Source organism: Jaculus jaculus, chromosome 5 (assembly GCF_020740685.1).
Source record: "Jaculus jaculus isolate mJacJac1 chromosome 5, mJacJac1.mat.Y.cur, whole genome shotgun sequence".
NCBI classification, from domain to species: domain Eukaryota; kingdom Metazoa; phylum Chordata; class Mammalia; order Rodentia; family Dipodidae; genus Jaculus; species Jaculus jaculus.
The window spans coordinates 136,212,600-136,230,562 of NC_059106.1; the positions used below are offsets into that span (position 1 = coordinate 136,212,600).

The 17,963-nt window shown below is 43.5% G+C and overlaps 1 protein-coding gene across 1 annotated transcript in view; it reads left to right on the forward strand.

The window, feature by feature from the left end:
• Positions 1-14,397, forward strand: part of Liph (lipase H) — a 48,046-nt gene extending 33,649 nt beyond the window's left edge. The window contains exons 8-10 of the mRNA XM_004654311.2: positions 845-956; positions 9,431-9,604; positions 14,165-14,397. Of these exons, the coding sequence (XP_004654368.2) occupies positions 845-956; positions 9,431-9,604; positions 14,165-14,252 (374 nt within the window). The 3' untranslated portion in view covers positions 14,253-14,397. The remainder of the gene's footprint in view (positions 1-844; positions 957-9,430; positions 9,605-14,164) is intronic.
• The last annotated feature ends 3,566 nt before the right edge of the window (positions 14,398-17,963 follow it).

Genomic DNA, 17,963 nt, shown 5'->3' on the forward strand with positions numbered 1-17,963 from the left:
TTAGCAGTTAAGGCGTTTACTTGTGAAGCCTGAGCATCATGTTTGACTCTCCAGGTCCTATGTGAGCCAGACACACAAAGTGACACAAGCATGCAAGGTTACACATGCACACATGGTGGCGTATGCATCTGTGAGTTCAATTGCAATGGCTGCAGGACCTGGTGCACCAATTCTCTCTCTCTTTCTCTCTCGGTCTCTCACTCACTCACTCTGGCTCTCTACATTTAAAAAAAAAAAAAAAAAAGTCAGTCTAAACTGGTGTGGTGGCACACACCTTTAATCCCAGCACGCGGGAGGCAGAGGTAGGAGGATTGCTGTGAGTTCGAAGCCACCCTGAGACTAGATAGTGAATTCCAGGTCAGCCTGAGCTAAAGTGAGACCCTGCCACAAAAAACCAACCCAAACCAAAACAAACAAAAATCTCAGCATTAGCCCATGAGAGTTTGGGCTGTGAGGTAGGAACCTTGTGATATTTGAACCTGCTGACTGGGTAGCAAACTTTTTTGTCACTCATGCAGTCCTTACTAAACAAGAGGAAAGAGTGGTAGAAATGTTTGCCCTGGCCTAGTGTAATGGTACACATCTGTAATCCCAGCATTTGGGAGGTAGAGGTAGGAAGATCATGAGTACAAGGTCATCCTTGCCTACATATTGAGTTTTGGGGACTCTGTCTCAAAAAAAAAAAAAAAAAAAGGAGAGAGAGAAGAAAACAAATAAAGTTCTAATTCTTTCCTGTATCTTTACAGAGGGACTCCAGAGGAAAAGATACTGGCTTTGGAAACTGACCCCTGTAGGGAGTATTGAGGGTGCATCTCTCTTACAGTGTCCTCTTCCTGTTTTGCAGTCTATCATTACTTTGTGGACATTTTATCTTGGAGCAGCAACATCAGAAGAGGGTTCATTACAATCAAATTGAGAGACAAATATGGAAACATCACGGAATCCAAAATTGATCAGTAAGTCGAGCTGTAATTGCAGCAGGTTTTTAGTTCCTTTTTTTTTTTGCTTGAAGAAATTAAATACTAAACATTTCTTATTTTCCTTATAGCTGCAACAAACCTGACAAAAGCAACTTAAGGAAGGAAGGGTTTACTTTGCCTTACAGTTTCAGGGGATATAGTCCATTGTAGTAGGAAAGGCATGGTAGAAAGTGGCCGGTCACATTGAGTCCACAGTCAGGAACAGATCCACCCTGGTCGACCTTAGTGAACCAGTGAGTTTATTGCAAGTCTTTGCAGGAGAGTGAGTGAGGGTTACGTGGACGCTTCAGAGGCATCTGCCTCATGAAAACTGCATGCTGGCAGCTCCCTGCATGACCTGCGGACAGCTCAGCTGGTTGGGAGAGTCTCCTTCTAACAGTTCCTGCTTACAGAACCTGAGGGAGGGGCTTTGGGAATCTTGTAAAGTTCAGGAACTCACTGTGACTTCTGAGGTTTGTGCCCTGCCTGATGGTTGAAAGTTTCATTTACTTTATGAGTCCTGATGCACCTCTCTCTCAGGAAAGAATCTTCTGTTCAGAAGAGGAAAAGCCACATAATAAATGTGTATTCTGAAATATTTGGACGCAATGTCCATTTGATCTATGATGTCATTTCATCTAAATGTTTCCCTGTTTATTTAGTTATTGGTCTTTTTCCGAGGCTGGAACTGACTCTAGCTCCTGGCTGGCCTCGAGCCCTAGGTTGGAGATCCTTCTACCTCAGCCTCCTTAGTGCTGAGATTAAAGACATGTACCACCACCCTCTGTTTATTTTTTCATAAGATGACCTGTCAATTGATGAGAGAGGGGTATTGATGATAATGGGACCCAGTACTGTGTTCTGGGAGTTAATCTGGAACTTTACATCTAATAGTATTTTGTGAAATTGTGTGCACACATGTTCAGTGTGCATGTTTAGAACTTTATGCTCTTGTTGGATTGTTTCCTTAATCAGCACAAAGTAATCATCTTTAGCTTGTTTAATGATCTTTGGTTTAATGTCTATCTTGTCATATATTAGAACAGTGATACTTGCTTGTTTCCTTGCTTGAAATAGCTTTTGGGTGGCTGGAGAGATGGTTTAGTGATTAAGGCACTTGCCTGCAAAGCCAAAGGACCCTGGTTTGATACCCCAGGACCCATGTAAGCCAGATGCACAGGTGGCACATGCATCTGGAGTTTGCAGTGGCTGGAGGCCCTGGCATGCCCATTCTGTGTGTCTCTCTCTCTCTGCCTCTTTCTTTCTCTCTCACTCTCTCTCATAAATAAATAAATAAATACATAAATAAAAATACTTAAGCCAGGCATGGTGGTGCATGCCTTCAATCCCAGCACTTGGGAGACAGAGGTAGGAGGATTGCCATGAGCTCAAGGCCACCCTAAGACTACATAATGAATTCCAGGTCAGCCTGGGCTAGAGTGAGACCCTACCTCCAAAAAACAAAAACAACAACAACAACAAAAATGTTTTAAAGAATATCTTTTGGTTTTTTTTTTTGAGGCAGGGTCTCACTCTTTCCCAGGCCAACCTGGAACTCACTCTGTAGTCCAGACTTGCCTTGAACTTACTGTGATCCTCCTACTTAAGCCTCCAATGTGTTAGATTTCTAGGCATGCACCACCACAGCCAGCATCTGAAGTATTTTTTTCCCCATCCTTTCACCCTAAAATAAGCATGTCTTTTATAGTGAGCTTAATTTCTTGGAGGCAGTAAAGATTCTGCCTTTCAACTCATCCTGCTAGTTTGTGTGTGTTTTGCACACATATGTGCATAGTATGTGTAGTCTATGCATATGTATGTACATATGTACACTCCCCATGTGCATGTGTGCAGAGGCCAGAGTAGAACATGGGATGGTCTTCCTCAATTGCTTTCCTTGAGATAGAGTCCCTCGCAGAGTGACTGACCAGTGAGCCCTTGTGATTCTCTGGTCTCTGCTTCCTATAGGACTGGGGTTACAGACAAGTATGTCCATACCCAGATATTTACATGGGTTCTGGGGAATAAAACTCAGGGTGAGTAATTCCCTCTCAGGCCTTCATGCTTGCATAGCAAGCATTCTTACTCACTGAGCCATCTCATAGTGAATTTGAAGCTAGCCTAAACTACATGAGGCTTTGTCTCAAATAAAGAAAAAAAAGCTGTAGGCTGGAGAGATGGCTTGGCGGTTAAGGTGTTTGTGTGTAAAACCAAAAGATCCCAGTTCAGTTCTCCAGGATCACATAGGCCAGATGCAGAAGGGGACACATCTGGAGTTCATTTGCAGTGGCTGGAGGCCCTGGCACGCCCATTCTCCCCACTTCAAATAAATAAAATATCCTACAGACTTTTTTTGGTTTTGTTTTTCAAGGTAGGGTCTCACTCTAGTCCAGGCTGACCTGGAAAACACTATGTAATCTCAGGGTGGTCTTGAACTCAAGGCAATCCACCTACCTTTGCCTCCCAAGTGCTGGGATTAAAGGTGTGTGCCACCACGCCCATCTAAAAACTTTTTTTTTTTTAAGCTATAGAATGTTATACTTGTGAGATATAAAGAAGAGAATAAGAGGTTGGAATGAGAGGAAAGTGTGTGAACTGTGCAAAGGAAGAGTAGTAGAGTGTGCCAAGATGGGGTGTAGTAACATCCTAAAACTTGATTGATGTGCAAATAAAAGCAAACCCAGTATGAGATTTGTATGCAAGAATGAAGATTTAAGCTGGGAGTAATGGTATAAGCCTTTAATCCCAGCCCTTCAGAGGCAGAGGTAGGGGGGTTACCATGAGTTCAAGGGTTCCTTGAAACTACATAGTAAATTCCAGGTCAGCCTGGTCTAGAGTGAGACCCTACTTAAAAAAAAAAAAAAAGAAAAGAAAAGAAAGAAAGGGAGATTTAAAAATAGGCAATAAAAGATTTAAAAATACTAAAAATGGGCTGGAAGGATGGCTTAGTGATGATGGCACTTGCTTACAAAGCCAAAGGACCTAAATTCGATTCCCCAGGATCCACGTAAGCCAGATGCATAAGGTGGCACATGCATCTGGAGTTCATCTGCAATGGCTGAAGGCCCTGGTGTGCCAGTTCTCTCTTTCTCTCTGTCTCTGTCTCTGTCTCTGTCTCTGTCTCTGTCTCTCTCTCTCTCTCTGCTTGCTTTCTCTCACTCTCTCTCAAATAAAATAAAAAATTTTAAAGACCTTTAAGAAGTACTGAAAATGGCTAGCTAGGCGTGGTGGCACACGTCTTTAATCCGAGCACTCAGGAGGCTGAGATAGGAGGTAGGAGGATCACCGTGAGTTCAAGGCCACTCTGAGACTAGTCCAGTTCAGCCCGAGGCCCTACCTAGAAAAACAAACAAACAAAAATACTAAAAATGACTAAAGTTATCTATAATACATAAACAGACAATAATAAAAGGCAAGATTTAACAAAAATACATTAAACTTTAAAAAAATAAAATTATTACATCATTCAGTGTTTCTTCCTTGGTGGGATGAGTTTTGAATTCTTTCTCTCTCTGTGATGTCTCATTTAGCACCTTACTGATAAGGGAGGTGCAGTTTACACTTCCAGTTCAAATCTATAGGACAAGATTTGGTGTCATTATGTATTGCCTCAGTGGAGTTCAGACCAGTTCTTTTGGAGTGAGTTTGCCAAGTCCTGGAATTACAGGTGTGTGCCCTCAAGTCTGGTTCTTGGTTCATAATACCATCTTTTTGCCTCACCTTGGCAACTGAGTGAAACTCTGTTTCAAAAACAAAAAGGTAAAAGGCTGGCTGGAATGTGGCTCAGGAGTAGAGGGCTTGCATGTGTGAGGCACTGTGTTCAATCCCACCACCAGAAAAGTCACTGCCAAAATGAGATTGGGTGGAAAAAGGTAATGATTGCTGTGTAAACTTATGAAATTATAGGGTTGGTTTTTTTTTTTTTTTCTGAGGTAGGGTCTCATTATAGCCCATGCTGACCTGGAACTTGCTCTATAGTCCCAGGCTGGCCTTGAATTCACAGTGATTCTCCTACCTCTGCCTTTCTCAGTGCTGGGATTACAAGTGTGTGCCACCGCACTTGGAACTTTCTTTCTTCCTTCCTCTTCCTTTCTTTCTTTCAATAAAATTTAACATTTTACCATTATTTTTTATAATTTAAGACAATGAGAATGTTATTACAGCATGGTCCTCAAGTTTATCTCATCTTTCTAGACTGAAAGAACAAATGGAATCATGGTCAAGGTCATCATCTGCCCAGTGGCTCATGTGTATACATGTGATTTCTTTTTCTCTTGTTCTTCTTTCCTTTCCTTCTACTTTTTAAAAAGTTACTTGTCAGGAGAGAGGGGAGAGAGAAAGAGAAAGTATGAGTTTAGGTGTACCAGGGCTTCTTGTCATTGCAAAGGAACTCCAGATGCATATGCCACTTTGTGCATCTGGCTTTATGTGGGCACTGGAGAATTAAATCTGGGCCAGTGGGCTTTGCCAACAAACACCTTTCATTGTTGAGTCATCTCTCCGGCCTTCTTTTCTTTCATTTTCCTCCTTTCCTTTTTCTTTCTTTCTTTTTTTTTTTTTTTTGTTTTTTGAGGCAGGGTCTCACAGCATAGCTCTAGACTGGCCTCAAACTCACAGGAATCCAAACCTCTGCCTCCTGAGTGCTGGTATTAAAGGTATGCACGACCACACCTGGTTTAATTTTTTTTTTTTAAATGCTGGGCATGGTGGCTCACACCTTTAATCCCAGCACTCAGGAGGTAGATGTAGGAGGATCATCATGAGTTCTGTTATGGGGTCCTGTGTTGCACAAGTAAGACCATCGACTCATGGAATGTGAGGCAAAGTTTTACTGGGTAAAAAGAAAGAAAAAGAAGAAAGCTGGGGCACTAGGTCTGCATCCCAGAGTTCAGGATCTCAAGATGTAGCCCATTTTCTTCCTTTTCTTTTCCTGTCCTTTCCCTTCCCTTTTCTTCCTCTCTTCTCCCCTCGCTTTCTTTCCCTCCCCTCCCCTTTCTCCTTCCTCTCTTCCTTTTTTCTTTCCAACCTTCCTTCTTCCTTCCTTCTCTCGAGACAGGGTATCATGTAGTCCATGCTGTCCTCTAGCTCCTTGATCTTGAGCTGCCGGTCCCCTGCTTCCAACTTCCAAGTGCTGAGGTCACAGATGTGTCACATGCTAGCTTATACAGTGCTGCGAGTGGAATCCAGGACTTTGTACATGCTAGGCAAGCACTCTACTGCTGAACTATACCCTCGGCCCTCTTTTTGCTTGTTTTTTCCAGTTAAAAGTTTACTTATTTATTTGTATGTGCCTTTGTGTGAGATAAGCATGCCAGATCTCTTGCTGCTCCAAATGCTGGACACATGCACCACTTTTTGCTTTATGTGGCCATTGAGGAATTGAACTTGGGCCAGTAGACTTTGCAAGCAAGCACCTTGAATCACTGAGAAATATGCCACACCCCTTACTTTTATATTGAGACAGGGTCTCATTTAGTTGCTTAGGCTAGCCCTGATCTCATTTTGTAGCCCAGGATAACCTTGAACTTATGATCCACCTACCTCTTTTCTTTGAATGTGTGTGTATGTGTGCATGTGCACATGTGCACAGATATATTCACCCATGCACATTTGTGTGAAAGACAGAGGGGACATTAGTTACCTCTATCAGCCTTCCATCTTATTTCTTTGAGACAGTCTCACATTGAACCTGGAACTCAAGTTGTTTTTCAGTTAGACTGGCTCACCAACAAGCACCAGTGGTCCTCCTATCTCTGTCCCCCTCAGCACAGGGTTACAAGCATGTGCTTGACTATTTGTTTGGGTGCTGGGGATTGAACATAGCTCTTCATGCTTATGTAGCAAGCACTATTGCCCATTGATCCATCTCCCTAGCCCTCTCTCTCTCTTTCATTTTAATTTTTAAATTAATTTTTATTTTTATTTTTGATTTTTCGAGGTGGGATCTTGCTCTATCCCAGAGCTGACCTGGAATTAACTATGTAGTCTCAAGGTGGCCTTGAACTTATGGTGATCCTCCTACCTCTATCTCCCGAGTGCTAGGATGAAAGGTGTGTACCACCATGCCTGTCTATTTTAATTTTTTTTTTAAGCCAGGGCCTCACTCTAGCCTAGCCTAACCCTGAATTCATTCTATAGTCCCAGGCAGGCCTTTGAATTCATTATGATCTTCTTCTACCTCCTAAGTGCTGGGATTAAAGGTATACACCACCACTTCTGGCTTCTCCTTCATTTTAAATATAGATTATTATCCTGTTTATATATATAACATATATATGTATATGCCATGTCTTGTTCATTACATTTGCCTGTTAATGGACACTTGTTCAACTCTTAGCAATTGTGAATATTATTACTGTAAAAATATCTAAGAACCTACTTTCAATTCTTTTGTTCTATCTATGTCTCATCTATCTATCTATCTATCTATCTATCTATCTACCTACCTATCTATCATCTATCTATCTATCTATCTATCTATCTATCTATCTATCTATCTACCTATGATCTATCTATCTATCTTTTATCTACCCATCCATCCATTCATCCAGACATGAGATTGCTGGCTCTTGTGGAAATTCTATTTGTGATTTTCTGACATAGCCACTATTTTGTTTTCCATTGCTGTTGTACCAGTTCCATCCCACCAACAGTGCACAAGGGTTCCAGTTTCTCACAGCACCACCAATACCAGCTATCCGAGTGGGTGTAAGGTGACTTTGTCCTTTTGAGCATTTTCTTTACACTCTGCAACACTTGGTTCCTTTTCTTGCACACAGGCTGTTCCAGAACTACTCTGCACCTTCCCTGTCCTGGGCCTAAAAACAACCATTTCTCCAAGGGTCCCCCGTCCTTTCTGTGGAGATGGCATTTACAAACCAAAAACTCTGGTCACTTTTCAGAGGATGATGATGATGATGATTTTTTTTTGGTTTTGTTTTGTTTTTCGAGGTAGGGTCTCACTCTAGCCCAGGCTGACCTGAAAGTCACTATGTAGTCTCAGGGTGGCCTCAAACTCACAGTGATCCTTCTGCTTCTGCCTCCCAAGTGCTGGGATTAAAGAGGTGTACCAGCATGCCTGACTTGTTTTCTCAAGATGGGGTCTCACTGTAGCCCAGGCTGGCCTCAAACTCACAGCAATCCTCCTACCTTTGCCTCTCGCGTGCCTGTGCCACCACGTCCAGATGCCACCACACCCAGCTCGAATTATTGCTTTCCTGTGACACTTTTGCATTCCACAGTCTTAGACTTGATTCAGACACCTGCTCACATTCCCCAACCTCCAATGTAAGGGTCTGTGTCTGGAGACGGTCAGTTGTCCCCCAGGGTGCTTCTCACTTCTTAGTGGCTTCTTCTCCCAACTTTCCAGAAGAACAGGACTATGCTGGACCTCTGCAGTAATATATCTTAAGATCGTTTGAGGTCCTGGCTGGCCAAACCTCCCCACACACTTGGAAAAAAAAAAGTATTCACATTGAGGTATAGCTATTTTAAGGGTTATTTTGAGTAGAAGGATTTTAAAAATGTATACTTAAACTGGCTGTTGTGACACACACCTTTAATCCCAGAACTCGCAGAGGTAGGAGGATCCTAAGACTACATAGTGAATTCCAGGTCAGCCTGGGCTAGAGTGAGACTCTACCTCAAAGAACAAAACACAAAAATGTATACTTAACATCAGCTTTTCAAACTGAGTATGCAGTTTGGCTGAAAATATACATACTGGCTGGGGGATGGCTCAAGGATTAAAGGCACTTGGATGCAAAGCCTGTCGGCCCAGATTTAATTCCCCAGTACCAAACCAAAGGGGATTCTATGAATCTGGTGTTGTTTCCTGTAGAAAGAGGCCTTGGTGCGACCCCACCCCCACTCATACAAACATACACAAAAAAAGAGAAAGAGAAAAGAAGGAAGGGAGGGAGGGAGGGAGGGAGGGAGGGAGGGAGGGTGAGGAGGGAGATGGAAGGGAAGGGAAGGAAAGGAAAAGAAGGAAGGAGGGAGGGAGGGAGGGAAGGAGAGAAGGAAGAGGAGCTACACATAGGCTTCTGGCAATGCAGCTTAGTGGACAGACCATCTGCTTACTGATCTTGGTTGAATCCATCCATGCTGCTGTGCTTAAGCCTTACCGTGCAGAGAGCTTGCTGTCTGCCAGCAGCTGTTGTACTCTCTGTAAAACAGGAAAACAATACCCTCCCTGCCAAATGTTTCAGGGGATTAGAGAGCTGTGTCAAGAGATGGAGTCACCACCTCACACACAGGCAGCTGTCAGCAGCCTACTTCTGCAGTGTCAAGTTGGGGTCACTCACTTCATTTAGGCAGTCCTTTGTGGTCAGAGGTCTTTGCGCATGAAAGTGAGCTAGTGCAGGCAAGGGCTTGAGTGGTCTCCTGGCAACCAGTGATTTGCAGGGTGTAAAGCTACTTTCTCTCATTAGCAATCTATAGTCATTTGAAAATGTCATTCTTCCTTGCAGTGAACCAGCCACTTTTCAGAAATACCATCAAGTGAGTCTACTTGCAAGATTCAATCAAGATCTGGATACAGTGGCAGCCATCTCCCTGGTGTTCTCCACGGGATCTGTAATAGGCCCGAAGTACACGCTCAGGGTCCTCCGAATAAAGCTGAGGTCCCTTGCCCATCCAGACAGGTGAGCCGAAGGCAAGGTGTGACAAACTTGTTTCCTTTTCTTGCCTTCTCTCCCCTTTCCCTGCCTTCCTTTCTTCTTTCATTTTCTCCCTCCTTCTTCCCATTCTCCCTTCCTTTCTTCATTCCCTCCTCTCTCTCTTTCTCCTCCTCCTCACCCTCCTTTTTTCTCTTCTGTCTCCCTTGTCTTCCTGCTCTCCTCTCTCCTTGTTTTGTTTATGTTTCTGAGACAGGGTTTAGCTATGTAGCCTAGGCTGGCTTGATCTCAAAATTGGCCCATTTTAGCCAGGATTACAGGCCTGTGACACAAAACCTAGCCCGGGCCTTTGTTTTCCAATGATGTTAGATTCTGCCCAGTTCACTTGTTCTGTTTTGATAGGGGTCATTCACAGAGAATGCAGTGAAGGTTTTTTACAAAACTAGTCTCAAGCCGGGCATGGTGGTGCACGCCTTTAATTCTAGCACTTGGGAGGCAGAGGTAGGAGGATCACCGTGAGTTCAAGGCCACCCTTAGACTCCATAGTGAATTCCAGGTCAGCCTGGGCTAGAGTGAGACCCTGCCTCAAAAAAAAAAAAAAAAAAAACTGGTCTCAGTTACTAACAAGTAGCCCTGGTCAGGTGTGGTGCTTCGTGATACAGCATCTGAGGAAGACAGGAAATAGCGTGAATTTAATATTAATGAATGTCTCTTTCTTTTGAGAGAGGGTATTGCTTGTAGCCCAGGCTAACCTTGATCTTGTGGCAGGTCTATCTCAGCCTCTTGAGTAAATAATTTCTTTTTCTCGACATTTAAGTAATATATGTTTCTGTTAAGAGAATATTCATTATATCTTAAAACCGGGACTTTTTTTCTGGGTGTAGTGATGCAGGCCTAAAATCCTAGCTACTTTGGAGGATGAGGCAGGAAGATCAAAAATTCAAGAACTTACTGGGCTCTAGAGTAAGTTTAAAGTAAACTGGGATCCTCTGTCAAAAATAAAAAGAAGCTGGGTGTGGTAGCCTGCAATCTTAACACTTGGCAGTGGAGACAGGAGGATTAAGAGGTCATCTTCAACTACATACTGAAATAGAGACCCTGTCTCACCATCCTCCCCAAATAAGTAAATAGTAAAAGGAAAAGTAGGCTGGCATCCCTAATATTGAAAACCTGCAACAGGGCTAGTCATGAGCCCTAGGGGTGTAACACCTGCTGCTCTCTGGCTAAATATATATACTATGCTCTCCAAACTGCCCAGTAAGCACTTCTCTTAACGTTCACACTCATATGTTAATGCTACCCTCTCTTTTGGTTACAGAACCTTCTCTTTTCAGATGGCAATGACTTTGGGATGATTCTGAAGGCACATGGTGCTGAGAAGAAGTGACAGAGGAATGCTCAGCACTGCAATATCTGTATCATACCTTCCAAGGCTCAGGGTCCATTGCAGAGGAGGTGGCAGAAAGAATGTAAGAGCCAAAGGAAGGGTAGGACTCCTTACAACGTGCTCCTCCAGATACAAAATGGCTCAATATCCATGACCTCACAGTGGCTGACACTACCTACACAAGACCATCATGACAGGAGGAAAAGATCATGACATCAAAAAAAAAGAGACACTGATTGAGAGAGGGGAATAGATATGATGGACAGTGGACTTTCAAAGGGGAAAGTGGCAAGGAGGGAGGGAATTACCATGGGATATTGTTTACAATCATGGAAGTTGTCAATAAAAAAGAAAGAGAGAGAGAGAGAGAGAGAGAGAAAGAAACAAAGAAACAAAAAAAGAAAGAAACAAAGAAAGAAAGAAAAGGAAAGTAGGCTGGGGAGTGGTTAAGGCACTTGTTTGCAAAGCCTGTCATCCTTGGTTTAATTCCCCGGTATCCACATGAAGTCAGATGCACAAAGTGATGTATGCATCTGGAGTGTAGTTTGCAGCAGCAAGAGGCCCTGGTATGCCTATTCTCTCTCTCTCTTTCTGCAAATAATTAAACAAAAATATTAAATAGAAAAGGTAAAGGCAGGGCCAGAGACATAGCTCTGTAGAAGAATACTTACCTAGCTAACATGCATTGGACCTTCAGTTAATCCCCAGAACTGCAGAAGAAGGAGGGGGGAAAGACAGAGACAGAGATACAGAGAGAAAGAATAGTGTGAGAAGGAAGGAAGGAAGGAAAGAAGGAAGGAAGGAAGGAGGAAAGGAGGAAAGGATGCTGGACTTTGTCTTGAGACATGGTCTCATGTACCCCAGGCTAGCCTTGAACTTGCTTTGCAACTTGAACTATTGATTCTCCTGCCACCACCTCCCAAGTGCTGGAATTACAGGTCTGTGCCACCACATCCTGTTTATACAGTGCTGGGCATTGAAGTTAGGGTTTTGTGCATACTAGACAAACACACTACTGACTACATCCCCAGCCCCTGTGGGACTTCACATTATTCATTGGTAACCTCTGTTATTTATTTATTTATTTATTTTGGTTGCTTCTTTCTTTTTCTTTTAATTAAAAACTTTTATTTATTTATGAGGAGAGAAAAGGGGGGTGGAGAATGAGCACACCAGAGCCTCTTACCACTGCAAGAGAACTCCAAACACATGCACCACCGTGTGCATCTGACTTATGTGGGTCCTGAGGAATCAAACCTAGGTCCTTTGGCTTTGCAGGCAAATGCCTTAACTGCTAAGCCATCTCTCCAGGCCTAATCTCCATTTTTGACTCCTTTTTTCTTTCATTATTATTATTATTTTTTTTTTTTTTTTGAGATAGGGTCTCACTCTAGCTCAGGCTGACCTGGAATTCACTTTATAGTCTCAGGGTGGCCTTGAACTCATGGCAATCCTCCTACCTCTGCCTCCCAAGTGCTGGGAATAAAAGCATGTGCCACCACACCTGGCTCATTATTATTTTTTTATTGACAACTTCCATAATCATAGACAATAAGCGATGATAATTCCCTCTCTCCTTCACTTTCCCTTTCATAACTCCACTCTCCATCACATCCTCTCTCAATCTTTTCCTTCTATTATGATGGTCTTGGGTAAGTTGTGTCAGATACTGAGTAGTCATAGATATCGGGGCCATTTTGTGTCTGGAAGACTACATTGTAAGGAGTCCTGCCCTTCCTTTGGCTCTTACATTCTTTCTGCCACCTCTTCTGAAATGGACCCTGAGCCTTGGAAGGTGTGATAGAGATGTTTCAGTGCTGAGCACTCCTCTGTCATCTCTCAGCACTATGGTGCCTTTTGAGTTGTCCCAGAGGTCCCCGCCATCCAAAGAGAGAAGCTTCTCTAACCAAGAGTGAGAGCAGCATTAATATATGGGTCTGAACATTAAGAGAAATGTACCCCCCTTTTCTAATCTTTCTATTTTGCTTCTAAACCTAGTTGGAGTTGTATGGTGAGTAAGACTTCACAGTCTGCTTTATTTAAAAAAAAAAACAACTGGTAACTTCTACGTTTATTTTATACCAAAAAAGTTATGTTCAACAAATAAACATTCTTACATATTTACATTTGTTTCCTTTTACCAATTAGCAAACTGGTGTCCTAAATCTCTGAAAAAGAATATTTCTGTCTATATTAAAGAGGAAGTCTGCCCAGGGAATTCCATTTTAAATGAGTATTTATCCAGGAGCATTTCAAGCATGAGTAATAAATTAAAAAAAAAAAATATATATATATATATATTTTTTTTTTCCATGCAGAAACAACTCGCTTTATTATTCTGAGCAGTTGCCTATATCATGTTGGGGATGAAGGCGGGGATTTTAGGGTGGGGGAAGAGGTAAGGGCCAATAGTAAACTTTAACTATTGAAATGGTAATTACAATTAATACACGGAAGTTGCAGGCCAGAAGCCATTAGGCATCCTGGTGAGTCATAGCTGGCCAGAGACAGGTTGCCAAACTTTAGCTAGGCTCAGGAAGTCCCACTAGGCCTCACGTCTGGGCTTTTCAGGGCCCAACATCTCCCCCTTTTGTTTTTGTAAGGGCATTAGTCACCGTGGCCCCTGTCTTAGGTTGTCCCCCTCTGGGGATCTTAACCGTCATTGGTTACATGGAGGGCGAGTAATAAATATTTTTGATGGAACATATTATACAGATCATATGCATAATACTTAGGCATGCCCAGTAGTTTCATAACAAATCATTTTTACCTTTTCTGGAGTAGTTTGTTAGGAGGAAAAAATATTTACCCAGCTGGGCGTGGTGGTGCACGCCTTTAATCCCAGCACTCAGGGGGCAGAGGTAGGAGGATCGCTGTGAGTTCGAGGCCACCCTGAGACTCCATAGTGAATTCTAGGTCACCCTGGGCTGGAGTGAGACCCTATCTCAACCCCCCCCCCAAAATATTTACCCAAGGAGTCTGGCCTCCCACCTTCCCCTTTTGTTTGATTGAAGGGTTGTCCTCACAGATTAGAACACAATCTGCTTTCTTGTTGCTGATGTTTTACTTAGGATGGCCATTTTCCTATCCCATTAGACATCCTTAGACATTAGACAAGTCTACATCCTGAGAAAATAATGCGACCTGCTTGAGCAGCATGCTGTGTTCTCCTACTGATGAGCATCATGTTGTTTTCCCAGGCCCCAGTTGTGTCGGTATGATCTCGTCCTGATGGAAAATGTTGAAACCTTCTTCCAACCCATTCAGTGCCCAAAGCTGCAGATCTAACTGCTGTCAGGACACACGGCGGCAGTGAGTCAAGAGAGCCACATCTTTACCCCACCTTTTCCTCAAGGCTTGAAAAGTACAGAAAAAAAAAAAAAAAAAAACAACCCAAGGTGATGTTTCAGCAGTATCATATGGATGTCACATTGCAAAATGTCAAATGACCTGTGATTATGAAATGACTCTGAGAAGGCAGCCCCTAAGTAGGGCAAGTCAGAAATAACTAGGTTCCTGACAGCTTAGTGCTTTGACGGTGCCCTGGGGCCATTTGCTCTGAACTGTGGGCTCCGCTGCCTGTCACATCATGCACGGCTGCTCCTGCCTCTTGGGGCGCTGAGTCGGCCATCTTAGAGCAAAGCACAGGCAGAGAGCTCACCGAGCAGTCCATGTTCCTTGTGCTGGATCCCTCACAGTCCAGGCGTGAGGAGAAAGATGAAACTGGCTGCCTTCCAGGGCTGGGTGTGGGTCTAGGAGGCAAGTTTATGAGTGGTCTTTGAAATCCCTTAAGTGCACATCTGTGAGACGAGTGAGGGACTGGATAAGCTTTTATTTTGACATGGCTTAGTTCTCATGCATAGACGGCAGCCTGTCCTTCCCACACCAGCTTCTCTCCTGGCCTGTTTGCTTTGGAGTGGCAGGAAAGTCACATCACTGGCTTTTAGCCTTCTCTGATGTGACTGCTGGTGACCAGAGGAGGTGAGGGTGGGCTGAGAGCCCTGAGGACGGCTGAGACACGGCACACTAAGTGGAGGGAGGAGGACAGAGGAGGCAGGGGGCAGCCTCACACAAGGACAGGTCAGGCCGGCTGAGTGGGAGAGGAAAGGGCTTTTCACCTAAGGTACAGAAGGGTCATCTCACAGCATCTTTGACTTGTTTGTAAACTGCCCTGATTTGGGACTACACATGCTAGGCAAGCACTCTGCCACTGAGCTACTGTGCGTAATCCCTAGCTAAGACCACTGTCTCAGTCTCTTTCTCCCTCTCTCTTGTTCCTTTATTTTATTTCAAAGGACACACAGAGAGGGACAGACAGACAGACAGAATTGGCCCAGGGCCTTGGCCACTGCAATCAAACTCCAGACGCTTGCACCACCACCTAGTGGGCATGTGCGACGTTGCACTTGCCTCACCTTTGTGTGTCTGGCTGATGTGGTCCTTAGGCTTTGCAGGCAAGTGCCTTAAGCACTAAACCATCTGTCCAGCGCCCCCTCTCTCTTTTGAAGCAGCATGTCCCTCTAGTCCAGACTGAATGGGAACTCACTCTATAGCCCAGGCTGGCCTCTAACTCAAAGTGATCATCTACCCTCCCAAGTGCTGGGGTTAAAGGTGTGAGCCACTGTACGCAGCTTGCAACACTCATTTTAAGCAATCCTTAAAAAAATGTTTGCTTTTCTGGGTGTGGTGGCACATGCCTTTAATCCCAGCACTCAGGAGGCAGAGGTAGGAGGATTGCCATGAGTTTGAGGCCACCCTGAGACTTCATAGTGAATTCCAGGTCAGCCTGGGCCAGAGTGAGACTCTACCTCGAAAAAAAAAAAAAAAAAAAAGTTTGCTTTTCCTTACTACTGGTATAATCTGTAATTATTTAAGGAACTTTATTTTTATTTTTATGTTTTATTTTTTTAGGTAGGGTCTCACTCTAGCTCAGGCTGACCTCGAATTCAGTATGTAGTCTCAGGGTAGCCTCAAACTCATGTCAATCTTCCTACCTCTGCCTCCCCAGTGCTGACATTAAAGGTGTGCAGCAGATCTTGAAGGAAAAAATTTTTAAGGCAGAGGTATTAAAACATTTTTTCTGAGTATAATAGGAAAAAGGACCAATCCTGACATATTTTGATAATTAAGCAAGATCATGACAAGTCTTACTGAAAATTAATGTTATTTTCTTTTTGAAAATGTTTTTGACTGCTGAATTTGTTCTTGAGTGGTATAGTAATTTCTTAAAGGAAAATTAGATTGAAAAGATCTTGTCTATACATAATTATGCTGTGTACAAGTATGTTTCAAGATATCAAAATAAATTTTGTTAAGTATTTAAAATTAAATGCAGAAATACAATTTTTTAGATAAAATATACATAATCCTGTTATATTGACATTAGCCTTTTGGCATGACACTGTAATGTGAGTGGCTAGTGTTAACTTAAAGCATGAGCTTAGTTTGCTCTGGAATCATGCATATCTGTAGTTAGAGGGCTTCTTGGGCATCCCTGGGGGATCAATGTGACCTCTAAATATTTTTGAATGACAGTTGCAGCCAAATTAGGAAGTCCCAGGTGGCCAAAGACCTAGAGCTAGAACAAAGGTAAGACAATCCCAGGGTCCAGATGCCCCGTGTGAGGGAGGGTCCCCTATATCCCACAGCTGTGGCTCCTGTAGGAAGGTGTCATAGGCCCAGTACTCTCCTCAACCAAGTGCTACCTCTTGGCTTTCTGTGAAAATAGCCCTTGCTCAAACAGGGATCCTAGGGCTTCACAGGCAAGCACTTAACTGCTAAGCCATTTCTCCAGCCCCACCTGCTGGTTGGGTGTGCTCCGCCACACCTGCTGATATTGTATAAGTGTGCCTGCTGGTCTAGTACAGGTGTGCCCACCATGCCTGCTGTATTATACAGGTGTGCTCCACAGTGCCTGCTGGTACTGTACAGGTGTGCCCACCATGCCTGGCCCTAGGGGCATTTGGGTCTATCACTTGTCTTTTCCTCTACTCCCTTGTCTTTGTCAGTGCACGTCTCCAGCCTAAATCCATGCACAATTCACCTTGCACACACTTCTTAACTCCTTTCTTCACTGTCTCCTCTTGCCCGTCATTTGATCTTAGTTCACATGTCCCTTCTTCAGGCCCTATTTCTACTTGCAGTACCCTGTGCTGCTCCCTTCCTGTGCTTTTATACTGTGTGACTCTCTGATGAGTGTGCCTCATCTCTCCTAGACTAATGGCTCTGCACGCTAATACCACGTGCCTACAGTGTAGTCTATGATCAGGAAATACCTAGAAAATGTGCACTTTGCACTAATGAGCCCTGTGGAACCATGGGTGGTTGTGAATAAATACATTCCATCCACTCTAGCCATGGCCCATTGCCATGAGAGCCCCTCACCTCCTCATTGTCATCCTTTTCTCCCAGTCATCTCTGGTACTATTATCTTTCAAGACCATTTATTCACTTTTCAGGCTCCCTGGGGGTGTCTCTTTTATTTATTTATTATTATTATTATTGGTTTTCTGAGGTAGGTTTTCTCTCTAGCCCAGGCTAATTTGGAATTCATTCTGTATTGTCAGGGTGGCCTCGAACTCATGGTGATCCTCCTACCTCTGGCTCCTAAGTGCTGGGATTAAAGGCGTGCACCACCATGCCTGGTTTTATTATTTTTATTTCTTATTGTATATTTTTAATTTTAGAGAGAGCATGTGTGTGTGAGAGAGAGATAGACAAAGAGAGAGAGAGAATTGTAGCACCAGGGCCTCAGCCATTGTAATCAAACTCCAGTCGCTTGCACTATGTAGTGGGCGTATGCAACCATGCACTTGCCTCACCTTTGTGCATCCGGCTAACGTGGGATCTGGAGAGTAGAATATAGGTCCTTTGCCTTAACTGCTAAGCCATCTCTTCAGCCCTCTTACTGCATTTTTAAAGTAGTCCCAACACCTGTCTGCCAGTCTAGGAGAGCCTCTGCTCATATATTTTAGCACCAGTGCTAATACTCTCTAGGAC